Here is a 19,380-nt window from a genome sequence, read left to right as displayed (position 1 = left end):
CATGGGGGTTAATTCTGTTCTGATCTCAGATGGGAGGTATAAGTTTTGTTTTTTAAATTATGCCCACTAATTTTGTGTCATATGCCAAGAAAGAAAAAGCAGCACAGTTTTTGTTCATGATGCCCTACCTGGCTGATGGGGGTATTCAGCACCTATTTGTAAAGTTAGTGAAATAACTTGCTTGAGTTTTCCAGCTCACCTCTAAGCTTTAGAGCTGCAAACTCCACATGCCAGGGTCTACCAGAGTGTCTTTTTATGTCAGTGTGCGCTCCCTACTGACTCCACAGCAGCTCTAAATGCAGGGTGGAACGTTGGTTCCTTCATCACCAATTGTTGCAGCAGCACATTTAATTATAATAAAGCAGCAGGACTGGCTGAATGTTCTCCATCAAGACTTCTTTGCATGGAAAATTGGGTTTTCAGATAATTTTTTTGTAAAAAGTATCTGCATTTTGTGGAAAACTGATTTTTTTTATTGAAAGTCTGAAAACTGAAGGATTTCTATTCAGAAATACATGAGAGTTGTAGTTTGGGTCTCCTGTGGTTCCATTCTTCTCTCTGGGGCAGGCTCTCCAGTTAGACTTCTTCTCCCATGATGCCCTACAGCTATGTGACTGTTATAATGCCTGACCCAGGGCCAGCTCCAGGCACCAGTGCAGGAAGCAGGTGCTTAGGGTGGCCAATGGAAAGGGGCAGCATGTCCAGGTCTTTGGCAGTGGGTCCCTCAGTCCCTCTCAGAGGGAAGGACCGGCTGCCGAATTGCTGCCAAAGAATGAAGCAGTGCGGTAGAGCAGCCACCAAAGTGCCGCCGATCGCGACTTTTCCCTTCCCCCCCTTTGCTGCTTGCGGCGGCAAAAAAGCTGGAGCCTGGCCTGACCCTTCCCACTAAGACACCCTAGTGTATCATGGGAGATATAGTCAGACCAGGCTTTAAGGAATATGGCACTGAGGCACCCAAACTACAGTTCCCATGAGCCACCATAACAGCATTTCCAAATCAAAATGATGTGATTTTGTTGTTTTTTTCAGTTTGTTTTTTGGCTAAAAATTCAAAATTTTCCATGGGGAAAAATGCTCCATCTTCCTACCAGCTCTAACAAACATGTATGTAGTGCTTGGCACTCTACAATGAGGAGATTGATGGGATTCCTGATTGGAGCCAGTAAGCGGAGTTCCTCATATCAGCCAGATAGTCAGCTGGCCCCATCTACACTCACAATTCACATTGGCAGAGGAGAGACTGAACAGTAAACTAAGACTGACTCACACGGCCCAGGTTTTAGAAGCTGTTTCTGCCTGCATGTTCTCATACCTGACCCTCAGTGACTTTTGCAGCATTGTGATACACAACATATGCTGAACAAAGCCTTGCACAAAGTTGACCACTGCAACAACTGCATTTGCTTAGCAATGTGGTTATACTTGTACGCAAAACACTGAACTCTCAGAAACACTGCATGATTACAGGAACTTTGGTGATCGGTATTTGACCCTGCAGAACCCTCTCCAAATCCTTTTATGGAAGTGGGGGGAAATGGCATCCAAATCTCAGGGAAGCAGATCTACTTTTGCTCAGAATCAAGTGTCTTCTCTCCTACTAAAGGGCTCTCTGGAAAGGGCAGACACTGTAGCAGTAGGACACTGATAACCTAACACAAGGATTTTTAAAAAGTGCAATGTATTAATAAACATTTTGATACATTTTTGGTCTCAGTTAAGGCTATTACATTAACAGTTCTGTAAACCACAAAGGAATTTGTCATAAAACATACAAAAAACTGGAGTAAGGCAAAACTTAGGGACTCTAATTCACCTTCGGACCTATTAGAGCCCATCGTAAGCAAATACAAAAAGGCACAGCAGGAGAAACTAAGGTCACTAGAGTCTTCCTGCAGACTCAAGTCTCCGTATTTTACTCTGACCAAAGCAGATTTCGATTCTACTTTCCCCCTCCCCCACCAGTTTTTTAATTTGTTTACAAATAGCAGGATATTGTTTGTTTTAAGCAACCCTGCTTAACCCTTAGAGTGCTGAGAGTTCCAGACTGTGACGCCAATGACTTCTTAAGGCAAGTGCACAAGTTCACAATCCTTAAAGGAGGGGCAGAGCTAAAAGTTGTGGTCCCAATTTTAAAAAAATTCCAACATTTTAAATATTTCATTCATCTATGCATGAAATGTGTGAGTAAGGGTCTGAAAACCTCCGCTTCACTTTTGCTGTTGGTTCATATTCGTCCAAAGGTTCCTGAGTTTGGGCCACAACAGATCCTTGTGCAATGTATACGGAGTGAATTTTATCAGTTCGCCTTGCTAGCCGGTCCCTCCGTCTCACCACTGGCTGAGACTCTTCAGCTGATATTCTTCCCTGGAATTCTGTCAGTTTGGGAATCCCATACGGAAGTTTTATATTTGTCGTCGGCATCACTGGATTTCGGCAGGGGACTTTCATCTTGACCAGCACTGATGATGGTCTGCGTCTTGTAACTGAGGAGAATGTAGAGGCCAGTGAAAGAGAAATGCTGGGCCCTCCACAAGTGTCTTTGGCAGGCACACTGGGGCACTGACCATGGCACTGGAATTCAGACAGCGTGGTTCCTTTAAAGAAAGAAAAAGCTATTTGGAAGTTAAAGTGCATTTTAAAAAATGTAAATTGACATGACTGGTTCTGACCAGATGTCACAAAATATGTAAAATATGAAATAATGTAGAGGGTAAAAAAAAAGAGCACACACTACCTTAATACTGACCTTCAGTATCCAGCCGCCCTATTCGGTCCTCTGGCAGGCTCTCCGTGCTCACTGAGGTCTCAGAGTCTAGATTTTCCTCATCAGAGCCTTGCTGGTCAAGCTCAGGTAATCGGTAAGTTATGTCTTCCCTGCATCAAACACATATAGATCATAGCACTCCAGAAAGACACTGACTTACAATATTTACCAATGCTGCTGACATGAACTATTCTAGGCAAAGCAGACTTTAGAAGCAAAGCAGTCCTGGACCTATACCTCACCAAATTTCATCTGAAAATATTTCCTTTGCCTGTTACCTTTTACTGCCTCTCCTCTTCTCCATTCTGACTTTGTAAATTATGTTTGAAATGCAACACAGAAGTAAAGCAGCATGCTGTGTTGCCTCCCAGGACACGAGGCATAAACTCAATGGGATTTAATTAGAAATGTGAAGCCGGGACTCACTTTTCCTCTTTTATTGACTGTATGCGTTCTATCAGAATCTCCTTTTCCCGGTTATCAACATCAGACACCTCGTCTTCCTCCTGTAGTGATCCGAGCTCAGGGAAGCTGTTGTCATTTCCCTTGTCTTGGGGGCTTTTACTCTGTAAGAAAGTTGGATGTGTCATGCTTCATGATCAGGAGTAGGATATCTCACACTACCTCTGGACAGAAAGTTAGTTATAAAAGATGGGCAGGCGAAGATAGGGCAAGTGAAGGGCTCCCACAGAGGTAGTGAAGGGGGGTGTTAGTAATCCATTCCATATATACAGATATGTTTGAATAGGTCACACAGTAGTTTTAATTTGCCTTGAAAGTTTAAATTCACCTGATTTATTTTAACATTTTTCTTTTTTCACGTTTTTCAATGTAGAGAGTATGTTTGCCAACACTTGTTTAGCTGTGAGAGTTAACTACAAATTCTTGTGCCATTCAGTATGAGCACAGGTTAGAACTTCATTAATAAGAAATAGTGAAGTGAGGAAGGCATTGGATAGTAGCAGTACATGCATTCTGGGGAAAGGGCTGCAATGATGCATGCAGTCTGGAATGTTTTGAAATCTATTTCATACCACATAAGTTATAATAAGCAGCAAATATCCCATCATGCTGTGGTGCCATAGGAGAATTAACCATGCACTATAAACACATCAGGTCTTGTACATACCAGCACCCCCTCATAAGGAGAAGAAAACCCAAGTTTTACAGGCCAGAGCTAGAGAAAGATGAAGACCAAATTCACTACATCATGGTAACTTCAGAAAGTTGTTTTTTTCTGATCAGAACAGTTACATTAAAACTTTGTATGTCAGACTTAATGGTAATGTCGATAGTTCTATCACTGTCATATTTTGCAATGTATGTGTTTGGACGTTCCATAAAAGCAATATTTAAGGTTTTAAAAACATTTTGATCTACCCAAGCACAAAGATATTGGATCTTTCATTATCAAAGACCTTCTTACTCCATTGAACATATTTTAACCTGTTAAGGCAACTTGTTGGCAGTATCAACTGGAGTCATATCAGTTTTCTAATTCTTATTATAGGTCAGACAGATCTAGGTGGTTTTGGATTTTTGTTTTTTTTAAACTCTAACTGATTTTTCACTTATGTCAGATTTCTAGGGCACACAGACCAGCTGTATCAGGCTTTGAATCAGCAAATTCAAGCCCACTATCTTGAGGTCTATATGTGGAATCTCATTGCTTGGCTGTCACAATTCTTACATCCAGGATTAAAAACAGACAAGCAAGGTTAACACATACTTGTCTAACACTATTTAACTGCCAAACAAAAGGCTCTCTTCATTCCATTGATTTTAAAGCAAAACTCCAGAGTGATGTCTGGAGGGAAGTTCTGCTTTAATTAAAAAAAAAATAAAAAAATCAATGTCACGATGAGACCAAAGAATTGTGAAGTTGTCTCACTCAGTGCAAGTTCTGTTTGGTACTGAGAGCCTTTGTTTGTGCAGTTAGACTGCAAGTCCTTTGGGGTAGGAGTGGTCACATGTCTGACACTGACGGATTCTCTTGTAAAGCACTGGAAGCACACACAGTGGTGTGTGTCAGCTTTTCACTTGGGCTGACTCAAATCCTAGGTCCACATGTAGAACAGTTTCACAGCAAGTTCCCTAACTCCAGTTCACTCCCTACACTTCTACCTCTGGCCTCCAGATACGTTCCCAAAGAGCTTTTCATTTTGCATTTTAAATTAGGAAGTTTTGTGGTACTACTTCCATGAGAGCAACTATAGTTAGTGTTACTTCAGCATTTCCATGATAACCACCATTTTCAGTCACTCAAAGCTTTGTAAAACTCTCCCCCGCCCACAACCCCCTGGGCTGAAATTTTTCCAGGCCTGGTTCCTGCTTAAAGCAGATTTTTTGTTTTTGACTTTCCCCCGAAAATTATTCAGCCATTTAAGACAGCTGGAAATTAATCAACTTTTACTAATTGTTGTGAAGGCCAAGACTATAACAGGGTTCAAAAAAGAACTAGATAAATTCATGGAGGATAGGTTGGTCCATCAATGGCTATTAGCCAGGGAGGGCAGGGATGGTGTCCCTAGCCTCTATTTGCTAGAAGCCGGGAATGAGCGACAGGGGTTGGATCACTTGATGATTCCCTGTTCTGTTCATTCCCTCTGGGGCACCTGGCATTGGCCACTGTCGGAAAACAGGATACTGGGCTAGATGGACCCAGTCTTCTCGTTATGTTCTTATGTAATTATACAAAAAATATATATAGAGAGAGATACATTTGTTTAAAGCCACTCTAGTGCCAAAAAAGGAGGGAAATAGCCCTCACAAAGGAAAGTGTCCTGGTAACGCTCTGTTTTGATTGTGCCACATTTGGAAATTGCTCTTCTTACGTGGGCAGTAGCATGGGCAGGAGTTACTACTCTGACAACGATCCCAGTGCTGGCAGCCTGTACTATATGCACACTTGAAGCTGTACACTCATCTCTTGAGTCCCCTAGTCCCAGTCAACCAGGATCTGGTAAAGGGATGCTCGTCCCTCTGATCTCCCTCCTGAGCTGAGAAGAATGAACACTGGGGCTAGGAGCCAGAAGTTGTAGGCCCACCTCTTCCATTCAAGGGCCTTAATTCTCTGCATTCCGCAACTTCTTAGGAAAGCCTCACACCACTCCTTTTGACAGGGGTGCTGGAACGATGTGTATAGTGGGGGGGCTGAGAGCCATTGAACCAAACTGTAAACTCTGTATATCATGGAAAACACTTCAAGCCCCAGCACCCGTAGCTCCAGCATCTATGCCTTTTGGGAGGCAAATACCATTGCCCCTGCTTGAAAGAAGAGGTAATAGTCCCAGAGAGGTGACATGACTTGCTCAAAGACACACATGGAGTCTTGCAGAACTAGATATAGAATCCAGATTTCTGAGTGGGTGACTCATGTTTTATACTAAACCACCGTGCCTTAGAGAAAAGATATCAGCTCTTTGAACTATGCACAAATATATACATAATTTATGATTGCTCCCACCCCAAACATTATGCTTTTGATCACCGTCCATGCCATTGCAGAGCTAGCTATCCAGGAAGCTGTCAGAAAGGTGACTTTGGCACACTCAGCATAGCTGAGCTTTTCATGGAAGTACCAGAGACTAAAGTGAGAGCACACTTTGAACAAGTGAATCACCATATCCCCTGAAATGAAGGCATCCCCGTAGGTTACTTGGCACTGAACAGGCACAACCACCTCACAATCCTACTTACAGAGTTGCTGGGCTGGTGCCCGGATGCTCTCTGTACTTACATCATCAAGAGGTGCTCCCTGCCCAGCGCATTGAGCTCATTCAAGCTCAGACTTCCACATGGGAAGAGGCCTAGTTCCCACTGCAACACTGGGCCAACCCCCTTTTCAGTATAATCCAAGGTCAGTAACCAGCATTTGGTCTTTGACAAGCTGAGCAGGCTGGGAATGGTGAGGCTATAGTGCATTTCCCCCACCCCACGGAGTCCACGATAGAGCCCCTGTTGGATGTGGGGCTATTATTCATTGTAGCACTTACCGTGTTCTGCCGGAGCAATGAGAGTCGGCGGAAAGCAATGCTCTCAGCTGCTTCCAGCTGGTTAATTTCATCCATTTTAATCTTGTATTTTCTCATCTGCTCCTTTATTAGCATTTCCACACACCTGTGTGAAAGTGCAAGAGTTCATTCAGCAACCTGCTCCCTGGATACTTACACATGCTTTGAGGACAACCATGGGGGTGAGATGTGTCACTAACGTATGGACAGATCTTCAACACACTGCCAGTGAATACACCCAGCTCAGGGATGTTAGACACACATGTGGATGGCCCCCTCTCAAACCAGAGTCTCCAGAGGCACTTTCTTTAGAGGGTGGTGCTGTATGAGTGCAAGGGAAGAGTCTACACAGACAAGCAGGACTGGGCACAACCAAAAGCAGTGCTACAGATGATACATGTTCGTACTTGGATACCCAGAACCTTGCACACTGTGTCTCCATGCAACAATGGTAAGTGAACAAGCATCACCCACGGCGCTAGCTATTTCTATTTCCTCTACCTGCTGTCCTCTCCCTGCTCCGGCACAGACACTGGTGGGTACAGAATGTTCCCGCAACTGCCCTTCTCCACCTTTACAGCCCCACAGGAAGAGCAAACTGAATCAGAAGTTGGAAAAAGTCACCGCTTTATTATTTTTCAAACACTTCTTTCATTTCTGCTCTGGCTCTTTATTTAAAATGACTGATGCAGGTCCAAGGCCAGCCACGTAGGAAGGGTGGGGATAAGCAGAGAGAGCTAGAGGGGCTGCAGTAAGGCAGTGATGCCAGTGATTAGCACAAAGAGGATATGGGCACAACTCAAGAAGAGAGGCTCAAAGGTAAAGGCTGAAGGGCTCCCAAGTAGGCAAGTGACAGTGTTTAATTTCTGTGCCACACCATGTAGGTAATGCTCCTATCTCAATACAGCTGTAGGACAGCTGTATATACAGGAATGGTGCTACTTTTTGGCCCAATTATGATTTTTATTTGACACATACAGATTAATGCCATCATGCTGTACATATCCCCCTCCATCCATCCAAGCCCTGCTTGCAGCACAAATAAAGGAATCAAATTTATAACATTTTCTAGCATTAGTTTGAATTCAGAATTGTTAAGACTCTTAATTATTAATAAAGTTACAATAGTACCCTGATATCCTCATCAAGATTGGGGCCTGTTGTGCCAAAGCCACAGAAATCACTGGCAGAGCTAGGATTCGAATTCAGGATTTACTGGCTCCTAATTCTGCACTCAGTCCGCCAGCCTATCCTGCCAACAGGGCTCGAACAAAGTTTGTTACTTTGGATAGCTCTAACATGGATCAAACTGCAAGAGGTAGACAAGGCGCACATGACAGCACCAGAGACACACACCAGCTGAAAGGGCAATTTGATCCATACAGACTTCTGTAGCAAGCCAAGTGCCGAGACTTACATGGTTGTCTTTGAGACGTCCTTCATACTGGTTAGTGGGTCAGAATTATCAGGGCAGCGCAGGAGACATGGAGCAAAGACAATGGCCAGAGCATTGGGTGACATACGGTTGACGTCTTCTATTAGAGCCACTCTGAAATTCAATGTTTGGAACAAAATGAAAGTTTCTTAGTAAATCTTGCTAGAAAACAAATGATCTGATCAAACTTTGCTAGTGTCCCAGCATGGCAGCTGAGGGGGGACGCTCCAGAAGGTTCAATGCACGTAAGAGGTTGGGGAAACTTTTTTTAAAATAAGTGAATTTTACATCTTGTTGCATGAAACAGAACATGAATCCACGTAGACAGAGGTAGCCTGGATGTACCTTGGCCAGCCACTCTGTGCCCCCTCTCTTGTGAGTCAGTTATCCCTCTATTTTCAGGTTCCTACTTAGGTCCCCTCAGCTGAAAGCAGATCCTTCCACTTCATGCCCCCCTGCCAGCAGTACCCAGCTCATCACTAGAACACCTACAGATATTTACAGTGCTCATGTTGCTTCTGCCATTCAACTGCGCTAACATCCTCATAGTATCTGCCATCCAATCACACTAATCCCTGCATTCCAGGCTGCTCAAACCCACCACCACTCAACCAGGATTTACAATGCTCTCAGAGCTAATGCTGCTTGGCTCACCTGACACAATTAGACTGGCTTGCAGGAAAGAGGGAGCACACACATGCACACAAACTGCCCAACCCTAAATTCTCACCCTTGTCATGTCAGTCAGTCACAAAAAGCAGGAAAATCCCCACTCAGATCCCAAAAAGGGTCAGTATGTCAGAAGGCTTCCAAGACAAATTCAAAATTCCACATGATGAATATACTTATCTTTGGTTTACATGGCTTTTTAACAGTAATTGGAACGTGACACCAGAGAGAGAATGGACCCAGCACAGATAAAACCCAAAGGAAAGGAAAGATCATTACTTGACAAGGTGAAAGATGAGTCGCTCCAGGGTGTTGTGATTGGCTTGTGGAAGCTGTTCAAGGACACTGTAAATGGCAACGAGTTGCTCCTGCTTTTCTGGTAACTCTGCATAAGAAGAGACGAGCACAGCAAGATCTCAAGACACTCAGGAGCTCACAGAAGTTCTAAAGCACCAGTCAATTAATGCCAGAACATTTGAATGCTCTTGGAGATGTTTGGGGATCTTAAGCTAAACGCATCTCTGAACCTCTTGTGTTGCTTAGTACTTCAGAAGCCTTGGCTGTCACTTCATTTACTCACTCTATTAGAGTGAGAGACAACAGCACACACCAGATTGTATTAGTTCCCCCCTTTTCACATGCTTGTAACATGGTATGGTAAGGACAGAGTGACAAATGCAAGGAATGTCAGACTCCAGGTCTGGTCACATTTTTTGCACTTAATATACTAACATTTCCCCCTCACAAGAAAGGGCAGTGTCATTGCAGATGCTGCTATTCTGAAAAGTGAGACAGGAATCTTGACATCAGAAAGCCAAAAAATGGATTTTCCCCAGGAACTTCTTTTTCCTAGGACAAGTTTTAGTGACTGCTGTAGAGATGACTAGGAAGAGGCCATATAACACATAGAGTTAGTGCTGGAACACTAAATCCTTCTCCAAGACAGAACAAGTGAAAACATTCCTATTGCTCTACAAATTGTTGAAAAAACCCACCTACTGCTCGGAGAAAGTCACTGTACTGTGCAAAAGTCATGAGTGGGTCAGGTAACTCTCGCAGCCATTGCTTCAGGATGCCAGTGATGGTGTGAATGGGATAATTCTCTAGTTTCACTGAATTTGGATCTGAAAAGAGAATTACTAGATTTAGCCATCTGATTCCTCTGATGCACACAATCAGCTCCCAAAGAAGGGCACCTACAAAGAATTCAAGCATTAGCGTATCTACTTCCCTGGAGCCCATGTGGCTACTCAAAATTTGCCTGCACGATACATATTTATGAGCATGAACAGATTAGCCAGCTAATCAGTAATACAGGCTCCATACTGCACAAGTTAGTGCAGAGCAGTTTTTCTGATAAGAAATAGTCTTACAGATGCTCTCAGAATAGCAGGGCAGCTGAATTGTGTGCTTGGAAGCAGGAAAGGTTGACAGCATTATTTAGACATACCTGTCTGCAGCAACTGTTTCAGCTCCCTCATGCGATTTGCTGACCCTGATTTCCTGTAGATTCCTTCTGTGTAGAGGCCATGCATCTCCACATACTCTAGTAGTTTCTCCATGACAACGGGGACTGAATTCTTATCGCTAATTAAGGAACTCACACACACTCCGAAGTGACGGGAGTCTACACCTTGCTCGTTCTGGAATTGATACAGGTCAAGTGTCATATGGATTTATGTTTCCAGGCTACCAAACTCATTTAAGTTAGGACCTTCTGCTACACCTAAATGAAAGCTGAATGTTTTATGCCATGCTTGTTACTAACTTTTGATCACAAGACGCCCACTGGTGAGAATGGCATCTGGGCTGTGGCACTGGGTGAGATTTTCAGTTGTTGGTATAATCAGGCCATCACTGCCTAACAGTTGGTCTAACACATTACACATGTGTACTCTGAGTGGAGGACTTCTCTTACCTTTTTTCCACAGGGCGATGTGCAGCAGCTCTGAGTTTTGGACATGCATTTCTTGTGGCAAATCAATTTGCAGGCTACAGAGGAGAGGGACTGTTACTAACGGATCAAAGCAGATTCAAATGCAGAGTTTCCTCTGTTTCCCATTTGCTGTTAGTCTCTATATAATCTGAATAAGCTGCATACTGGAGTTTTCCCCAAAATACACATTACCCTCTCCATGGGAGATGGAAAAATATTCTTAGCTGTAGGGCTGCTCCTGTTGGGATATGCCAATATCACTTCAAGTCATTAGGAAACCCAAGTAGTCATGAGGTTTTCCTCCCTCATTTCACCTCATCCTGAACTCTTCAGCCACAGAAAAGGGACATGTAGTTTCTTTGAGTGATGGTGTTGCTGCTGCTCCATGAAGAGGCTGGCAAGAATTGCCAGAACCCTACCTACCACCTGTGCCAGCCAGCTTGCACATGCACCCCCACGGCAACTTGTTCAGGTGCCCCCCACATGCAAGGTCTTTCCTGCCCAGGCCCCACCACTTTCAGAGCGCTCCCAGCCCAGACCCCCACCAACAAGGCTATGCCTGTGCCCACCAAAGTTGTAAGGATCTTCAATTTTTTAAAACCAAATGGCAAGAATGAGCCATTTCCACTTACTACTGCAAAGACAGGCCTTCTCCATAGGCCAGATGTAGGACGAACACTGCTCACATGACTGCCGAATGCTCACTTGGTAGCTCGTGAACACATGGCCATTGTGCTCCTCAATCTGGGTGGGGGAAGCGGAGAAGTTAATAGATCCCTTTGTTTATTTTCTTCAGAAACAATCTGAGCTATCTCCACCTTACTTTTTCTCCTCTCTTCCACTATTAAAACTGATAGAGGGAAATCTGGCTTCTGGTGTAAGGCTAAACCAGTGACTCTGAACCTTTCCAGACTACTGTACCCCTCGCAGGATTCTGATTTGTCTTGCGTACCCCAAGTTTCACCTCACTTAACGACGTGCTTACAAAATCAGACATTAAAGTACAAAAGTGTTAGCACACTATTACTGAAAAATGGCTTAGTTTCTCATTTTTACCATATAATTATAAAATAAATCAACTGGAATATAAATATTGTACATCTATATAGGATACACTGAAACGTAGCAGTATAAACAACTCACTGTATGAAATTTTAGTTTGTACTGACTACACTAGTGCTTTTTATGTAGCCTGTTGTAAAACTAGACAAATATCTAGATGAGTTGATGTACCCCCTAAAATACCTCTGCGTACCCCTGGTTGAGAACCAGTGCTCTCAACCCAAGGGTATGTCTACACTACGAAATTAGGTCGAATTTATAGAAGTTTTTTTTTAGAAATCGTTTTTATACAGTCGATTGTGCATGTCCTCACACAAAATGCTCTAAATGCATTAAATCGGCGGACTGCATCCACAGTACCGAGGCTAGCGTTGACTTCTGGAGCGTTGCACTGTGGGTAGCTATCTCACAGTTCCCGCAGTCTCCGCTGCCCATTAGAATTCTGGGTTGAGATCCCAATGCCTGATGGGGCAAAAACAGTGTCGCGGGTGGTTCTGGGTACATGTCATCAGGATCCCTCTCCCTCCCTCCCTCCGTGAAAGCAACAGCAGACAATGGTTTTGCACCTTTTTTCCTGGGTTACCTGAGCAGACGCCATACCACGGCAAGCATGGAGTCCGTTCAGCTCACCGTCACCATACGTCTCCTGGGTGCTGGCAGACATGGGACTGCATTGCTACACAGCAGCAGCTCATTGCCTTTTGGCAGAAGACGGTGCATTATGATTGGTAGCCATCGTTGTCGTACTCCTTTGTGCTCTTTTAGCCAACCTCGGTGAGGTCGGTCAGGGGCGCCTGAGCAGACATGGGAGTGACTCAGCCAGGTCATTCCCATTTTCTGCCGGGCACCCAGGAGATGATGATGGCTAGCAGTCGTACTGCGCCATCTGCTGCCAGCCTAAGATGTAAAAGATGGATGGAGTGGATCAAAACAAGAAATTGACCTGATTTGTTTCGTGACATCAATGGCCTGCTAAACCCAGGGTTTTGAGTTCAATCCTTGAGGGGGCCATTCTGTGTGACAGTTGTTTGTGTTTCTCCTTGATGCAAAGCCACCCCTTTGGTTGATTTTAATTCCCTTAAGCCATGTTCTCAGTCGCCCCTCCCTCCGTCAGAGCAATGGCAGACAATTGTTTTGCGCCTTTTTTTCAGCGCAGAACCAGAAGCTGCAAAAGCAAAACCAGACGAGGAGGCGACAGCAGCGCAGTGACGAGAGTGATGAGGACATAGACATGGACACAGACTTCTCACAAAGTATGGGCCGGGCAATGTGCCCCGGAAATGCGCACATCATGCTGATGAGTTCTGCATGGTCACCTGTGCTGATCAGCTCGCCACGCTGGCCAAACAGGAAATGAAATTCAAAAGTTCGTGGGCCTTTTCCTGTCTACCTGGTCAGTGCATCTGAGTTGAGAGCGCTGTCCAGTGCAGTCACAATGGAGCACTCTGGGATAGCTACCGTCAAATTGCGACCACACTATCCCAAATTCGACCTGGCAAGACCGATTTCAGCACTAATCTCGTCGGAGGTGGAGTAAAGAAATCGATTTAAAGAGCCCTTTAAGTTGAAAAAAAGGGCTTCGTTGTGTGGACGGATCCAGGCTTAAATCGAGGTAACGCTGCTAAATTCGACCTAAAATTGTAGTATAGACCAGGCCCAAGATAATTAGTGTTGGTCTGTTTCATAATTAAGGCATTTATTAGTTCCTTTAACCCAGTTACTCATCAGATGCAGTCTGCTACTAACATTTAGCAGTCACTCCTCCCCTTTAAACAATTTCCTCATTTAAAAAAACAGTCTGTCCTAAAAAGCACCCCAAGTGAGGTGAGATGTATGCATTTAGGAACACACCAGGCTGCACAAGACAACAGACCAGTGATTCTTCTAATCCAGAAGCCAATGCTAGAAATTTGATGCAAGTGGTGAAAACCCACAGTGACACCTAATTGCCTGGTTCTGCTTGAACCCAGATAGCAATCAGCTTATGCTTTACAAACAGGCATCCACAGCCTTTAATTTATATCTTCATCATGGTAGTTATATGAAGTGTTTAATCTTTTATGAATTGCACTAAGAGATTTGGCTCAATAACATCCTACCACTGCAAGTTCCACTGTGCAATTACACGCTGTTTTAAAACTGTGGCCTTTCAGTTTCACTAAGTGCTCCTTGCTTGCTTGCTTGATGGGACAGGAATAAACAGAACTGACAGGATAGAGGGATATAAAACAACTGGTGATGCTGGGAGAGCTAATCTCCTAGGACACCTCTGCTTTCCAAAAGGAATAGCCCTGCTCTTCTCTTTCAAGAATCCCTCCAAATGCTTAATCGTTCTTGGTGCTCTTCCTTGGACCTTTCATATTTCTTCTATGTAATTGCTGAGAGGAGGGGACCAAATCTATAAGGCAGGGAATTGCCATTATTTTTTGGTGTGATATTTTTCTCTATCCTTTAACAGAGCTGCTATTTTATTCCCTTTTCTGATGGCTCGTGGGCACAAAACAAATATTTTCATGGAGCCATCCACAACAATGCCTTGATCTTTGCCCTGTGAGACAGCAGTTATTGGAGTTTCAATGGTTCCTTCCAGCGTGCATTACTGCACTTGTCTATGGTGAGTTACATCTATTACAGTATGTTGCTATTACAGTATGTTGCTAAGGCTGGTGATTATCTTCAGCAAAAAAAATATTTTTTTAACATTTTAAGTGACTCTGGAAGTACCCAGCACACCTCCGGGAACGGTTCTGCACACTTTGCTGCATTGTGGAAGATGACAGCTATAAAGCTTTGTGATGAAGACACTACGTTAGTTTGGTTTGCAAACCAAGAAGCCACATTAGTATAAGCAGCTTTTTGCAGTAGGAGGATCCTGTGGGACCTAATACTGTGCAACCTCAAGCATGGCGGGGGACTTTGTGCAGTACCACAATTAAAAAAAAAATACTCACCGCACGCTCTTGTTTTCGTTTCTTCTTCTGGGTTTTGCTTTGCTGCAGTGAGATACACAAAGGTATATTAATCTGAGAACTCCAAAGATTTCCCCTCTCTCACAATTTTACCACACCCACTCCAGTTTCATCTGAGATTCTACATTGCAGCCTCCACCTGTTAGCATAACAAAGCTGGATAAGGCTCCTCTCAGAGTTCAAACCATCTCCTGAATCCGCTAGAAGGGGGTCACTGTCTGGTGATAAAACATTGGAATCGCTGAACCCTACCAAGAACTTTGGAGGTTTTGCAAAAATCCTTCCCAACTTGATCTTAGTATTTTCAGTATCTTGAAAAATGCATAATAATGAGAAGTACCTTCATATAAATTGCCCAAAGTCTGTAAAAATCTATTACCAGGTGCTGGATTCAGGATTAATAAATGGAAAAAAGTTTCCAAAAAGAACACCAAGGTGGGAAAATGTTCTGAAGTAACAGATTATGTCAATGACATTGGAAAAATGTGGTTCTAATTCTTTAAACAGTTTTAAAAACAATTTTCAACCACCACGACTAGCGGGAAGGAAGTACTATACCTTATGCTGCTCTGACTCTTCTCTTTTTGCATATCCTCGGGAAAACTCATCGAGAAGGGATTGGAAGAGATTTAAAACCAGCTTGACATCTTTCTCTTCCCTCTCTTTTGCAAGATTCATAACTAGAAGCTGATAGTTTTCTATCAGATCTTTATAGCCGACATGGATTTGCCCGTTCTAGTGGAAGTAAAGGCATTATTCAAATATGAACAATCAGTGCAGTAAAGTGCATCATTCTTTTTTTCCACCATTAATTTAATGTTGAAACACTGTTGGATAATTTTTAATGGTCACCCACTGCGTTAACTAATGCAGCAACATGGATGAGCTGATGACAATAAAGTCCTGCCATCTTTGCTGCAGCACTGTAACCGGGGGCCAGAGAGATGATCAGAAAGCGAAAGAAAGAAATGCATCTATTTGTATGAGTAAGTTTATAGGATCTGGCATTTGTATCCTAATTTTCTCATTAAAATAAAAAAGTACTGAAATATTTAATCAGTGTTAGAAATTCCTACTTGGATGCTGAAAGACTAAGGATAATACAAACAAGTAAAGCTAGAGCATTCATTTTAAATGCTTCACTTCAGCTCTTTGCAAAATCAGTGTGATATTCACATTGCTTTTAGGGCTAACAAGGCATATTACTTACAGGAACAGAGTACATTGTTTTGATATTTCCTCTAAACTTTTCTGTGGCTTCAAAAAATAAACATTCAGTAGCAGACTTCTGGGAGTTCAAGTCATTTATCTGAAAGGCAACGATATTTGTCACTATTATATTTAACGAGAGACCAGCCAGTCTGTACTACATTTAAGCTAACCCTTTGGGATCAGACATGTCTGAAGCTTCTAATTATCCAGAATGGGATTTCATGATACATCCTGAGAATACTAAGGGGTTCTGTCACACATGGAAAGAGAACACTTGTCTCTGCCTCCTTCTCCAATGACTGTGCTCTTCTTATCCATATATTCTTGTTAATGTCAGCTTACTGCCTGCATACAAGAATGAAGGCGACTTGCCAAGGGAGGGAAACACCATATACATTAGGAACACCTGGACTGAGAAAAAATCCAGCAGGATCTAGTTTGTGTCAAGTTATTAAATCACTTCCCTCCTCCCCTTAAATCATCACTGAAACCGATGCCTGGGAGAATTCCACACTTTCAAATTCCACACTGGTGAGCTGGGCACCTCCAGGTTGTTAAAAGTGGCAACAACATCCCGTCAAAGCAATCTGACATTTCTACTCAGCACCTGCACTTTTGCACTAAATCCTACTAGCAGCAATTTCAGATTTACATTTTGAGAAAACCAAAAAGATACAGCACTTTATTCAATGCCAAGTCATGATGAGCAATAGTACTTTGAAGGATATAGCTAAAGACCCAGTCCCATGGCCACTCTGTTCATGGAACTCTTAGTCAAAGGGACATCCCCACATACAGCAGCTACAGAACAGGGCTGAAAGAATGTCCCAGGTCCATCCATATAACAGTTCTAAGCAGACCTTCCTTGGAAATCTAGGCATAAAAACATCTTAAAAGGTGAGAAAATATACAACGTAAAATATAAATCATTAAAAGCTTCCACTCCAATTTATATTAGCTGACAAGTAAAAATGGAGTGAGAAGAACCATAATCAGATAATTGGTCTTACAACACTGATCTGCATTCCATTCTATTTCACTGCATCTCACCTTGTTTAGAAGGAACTCATCAAGGTATTTCAGCTCATTGGCATTTGTGATCTCACGGATAACAGAAGCTGACCACTTCTCAGACACTACTGAAATCTTCTTGATTTTAATAGTACGGTTCCTCTTCCCTTTGCTAGTTTCTTTCACAGGTCGCTCTCCTGCCTGGGGGCGACGTGGGTGTCCAGAAGGAGCTGGGGAAAAGAATCAGTATATATTCTAAGCAGAAGATAGAATTCTGAAGCTTTACTTCCCTCAGCTCCCTTGCACTGCACAATGGAAAGCTTGGCACCAACAATATGGGAAGGGTCACAATTGTATTTTATAATCATAGCAGCTGCTTTTAAACAACTCATTTCATAGTGATGTTCAGTTAACACAAGGTCAAGTCAAATCCATATCACCAGAAATATTTAAAGTAAACAAAAAAAGTCTACAATTATCTTATTCTCTGTACAAACTTTTAGGATAATGCAGTTTTGGAGAAGTTTCTTTGAATTGCAAGATAAGACTTGGACAAGACTCTAGCCTTGCAGTTTTCCCTTTGCGATGAAATCTGGGCATTTATACTGTTAAAACTACAAAGAAACCACTGTTAAATTCAAGGAAGCCAGAAATTCAGAACACCATTCTGAACATGTCCAATTGCATCTAGCTGGAGTGGATATGTCTGCATAGAAAATATTGATGCAATATCCATCAAGAGTGAGTTTTAGATGCATACAGCTTCAGATTTTAAAATGTATAAATTTAATTCACCTTTCTAAACAAACATTCTTGCACTTAAGACTTGCCAACCACATTTAAGAAATACTGTTTCCATATCTGTAATTTTGGTGACAAAGCCTGGACAAATATAGCATTAAGATTAAGGCCTTGTCTACACTATAGGGGAAAGTCTATCTAAGCTATGCAATTTGAGTTACGTGAATAGCATAACTCAAGTAGACGTAGCTTAGACCTACTTACCGCAGGGTTCACGCTGTGCTGTGTCGATGGGAAACGCTCTCCTGTCAACTCCCTTTACTCTTCTCGTTCCCATGGAGTACAGGAGTCAACGGGAGAGCGATCTGCGGTCTATTTAGCAGGTCTTCACTAGACCCGCTAAATCAACCGCTGATGCATCGATCACCCGGTAAGTATAGAGAAGCCCTAAGACTACACAAGAGAAGAAGCCTTGAGGACAAACTAAATCTGAAACTCTGGGTAGATTACTTCCCTTTTGCACAGGAACATGCAGCTTATTTAGTAAAATTAGAAGGCTTATTGAGAAACATTGCCTCAATGGGAAGCAGAACAGAATCAAAAGTTTTGCTTTAGTCAGATATAATTTGATTTCTGAAAAATGAAGATAACTTTGATCACAGAACATTTCTAATGCTTGCAGAATCTTAATTTCACTGAACACATGAGGGTAAGCTGCCATCCATAGGCACCACTGGGAATTTGAAAAGGACAAGTTTTGAGATGTTCACTGTTGGGTCTAATGCTGTGAAGGTTCTGCATTCAACCCATTTTTTTTTATTTCAACTGCTTGCACATTCCTGGCTGAAACAGAGCAGAGGAAACTCACCTTCTGATAATTTTTGTGACTCCACTGATTCTGATATCAGAATACACGATAGAAGAGGGAGATTCTCTCCTTCCTCCATTACATCAGGACTCTCCCTAACATATTTCTTCTCCGGTTTCTTTCCCAGAAGCTTACGCAGCGGACTTTTAAATGTGGATCTGAAAGTAAAAGCAGGTTGCATGTTTCTTTTACATGTTTGTAATGGAAGCTTGTTTTATACAGACACAGACAGGCTTTAAGAGAAAGGGTGTGTTTAACTGTACAGTTAACGGCCATGATAGAGAGAAGTAAATCTCCAGAGCATAAATTCCAAGCACTAGCAAGGTAAAGCATGAGACAAGAGGAAGGGAAGGGAAGGAGGGAGCGTCTACCTGGATTATATTTACTACACATATTAATTCACAGCTTTCAAGAACACAGAGAGAGGGCATAACACATTATCTGAAATGGTCATTTAGTCAATAAATTAATTATAGATGTATAGCATAGATTTTTGGGGAAATAATCTATTGCTAGAACCAAAGTTCCAGGGACAATGAATGCACAAAAAATGCAATTCATGTCTATCATTGCTACTAACACATTTTTGCTGATTGGCTGAGAAAAATATTTCTTGTTTTTCCTTACCTTGTCCCACAGCACTATAATCATGCATAGAGACATGTGCAAAACCTGGGTATAACAGGGCATGCTATGGAAA

At 42.6% G+C, this 19,380-nt stretch overlaps 1 protein-coding gene across 9 annotated transcripts in view; it reads right to left on the bottom strand.

The window, feature by feature from the left end:
* Nucleotides 1–1,661: 1,661 nt before the first annotated feature.
* MYO9B (myosin IXB) overlaps nt 1,662–19,380 on the bottom strand; it is a 79,497-nt gene continuing 61,778 nt past the window's right edge. For 4 of the 9 annotated variants that reach the window (XM_039515391.1, XM_039515396.1, XM_039515394.1 and 1 more), the window contains 16 exons: nt 18,681–18,838; nt 17,111–17,301; nt 16,059–16,157; nt 15,407–15,583; nt 14,831–14,872; nt 11,450–11,561; nt 10,800–10,873; nt 10,332–10,524; nt 9,877–10,005; nt 9,161–9,266; nt 8,195–8,326; nt 6,760–6,883; nt 3,894–3,941; nt 3,191–3,330; nt 2,747–2,874; nt 1,662–2,594 (listed from right to left, as the gene is read on the bottom strand). In XM_039515391.1, coding sequence (XP_039371325.1) covers nt 2,158–2,594; nt 2,747–2,874; nt 3,191–3,330; nt 3,894–3,941; nt 6,760–6,883; nt 8,195–8,326; nt 9,161–9,266; nt 9,877–10,005; nt 10,332–10,524; nt 10,800–10,873; nt 11,450–11,561; nt 14,831–14,872; nt 15,407–15,583; nt 16,059–16,157; nt 17,111–17,301; nt 18,681–18,838 — 2,290 coding nt within the window. In that variant the 3' untranslated portion in view covers nt 1,662–2,157. The other 5 variants (XM_039515397.1, XM_039515399.1, XM_039515392.1 and 2 more) reach the window with 4 other exon arrangements.

The sequence above is a fragment of the Mauremys reevesii genome, linkage group 26, assembly GCF_016161935.1.
Source record: "Mauremys reevesii isolate NIE-2019 linkage group 26, ASM1616193v1, whole genome shotgun sequence".
Taxonomy (NCBI): Eukaryota; Metazoa; Chordata; order Testudines; family Geoemydidae; genus Mauremys; species Mauremys reevesii.
Note: the sequence above shows the minus strand (reverse complement) of the source record. Positions and strands in the feature narration are given on the sequence as shown.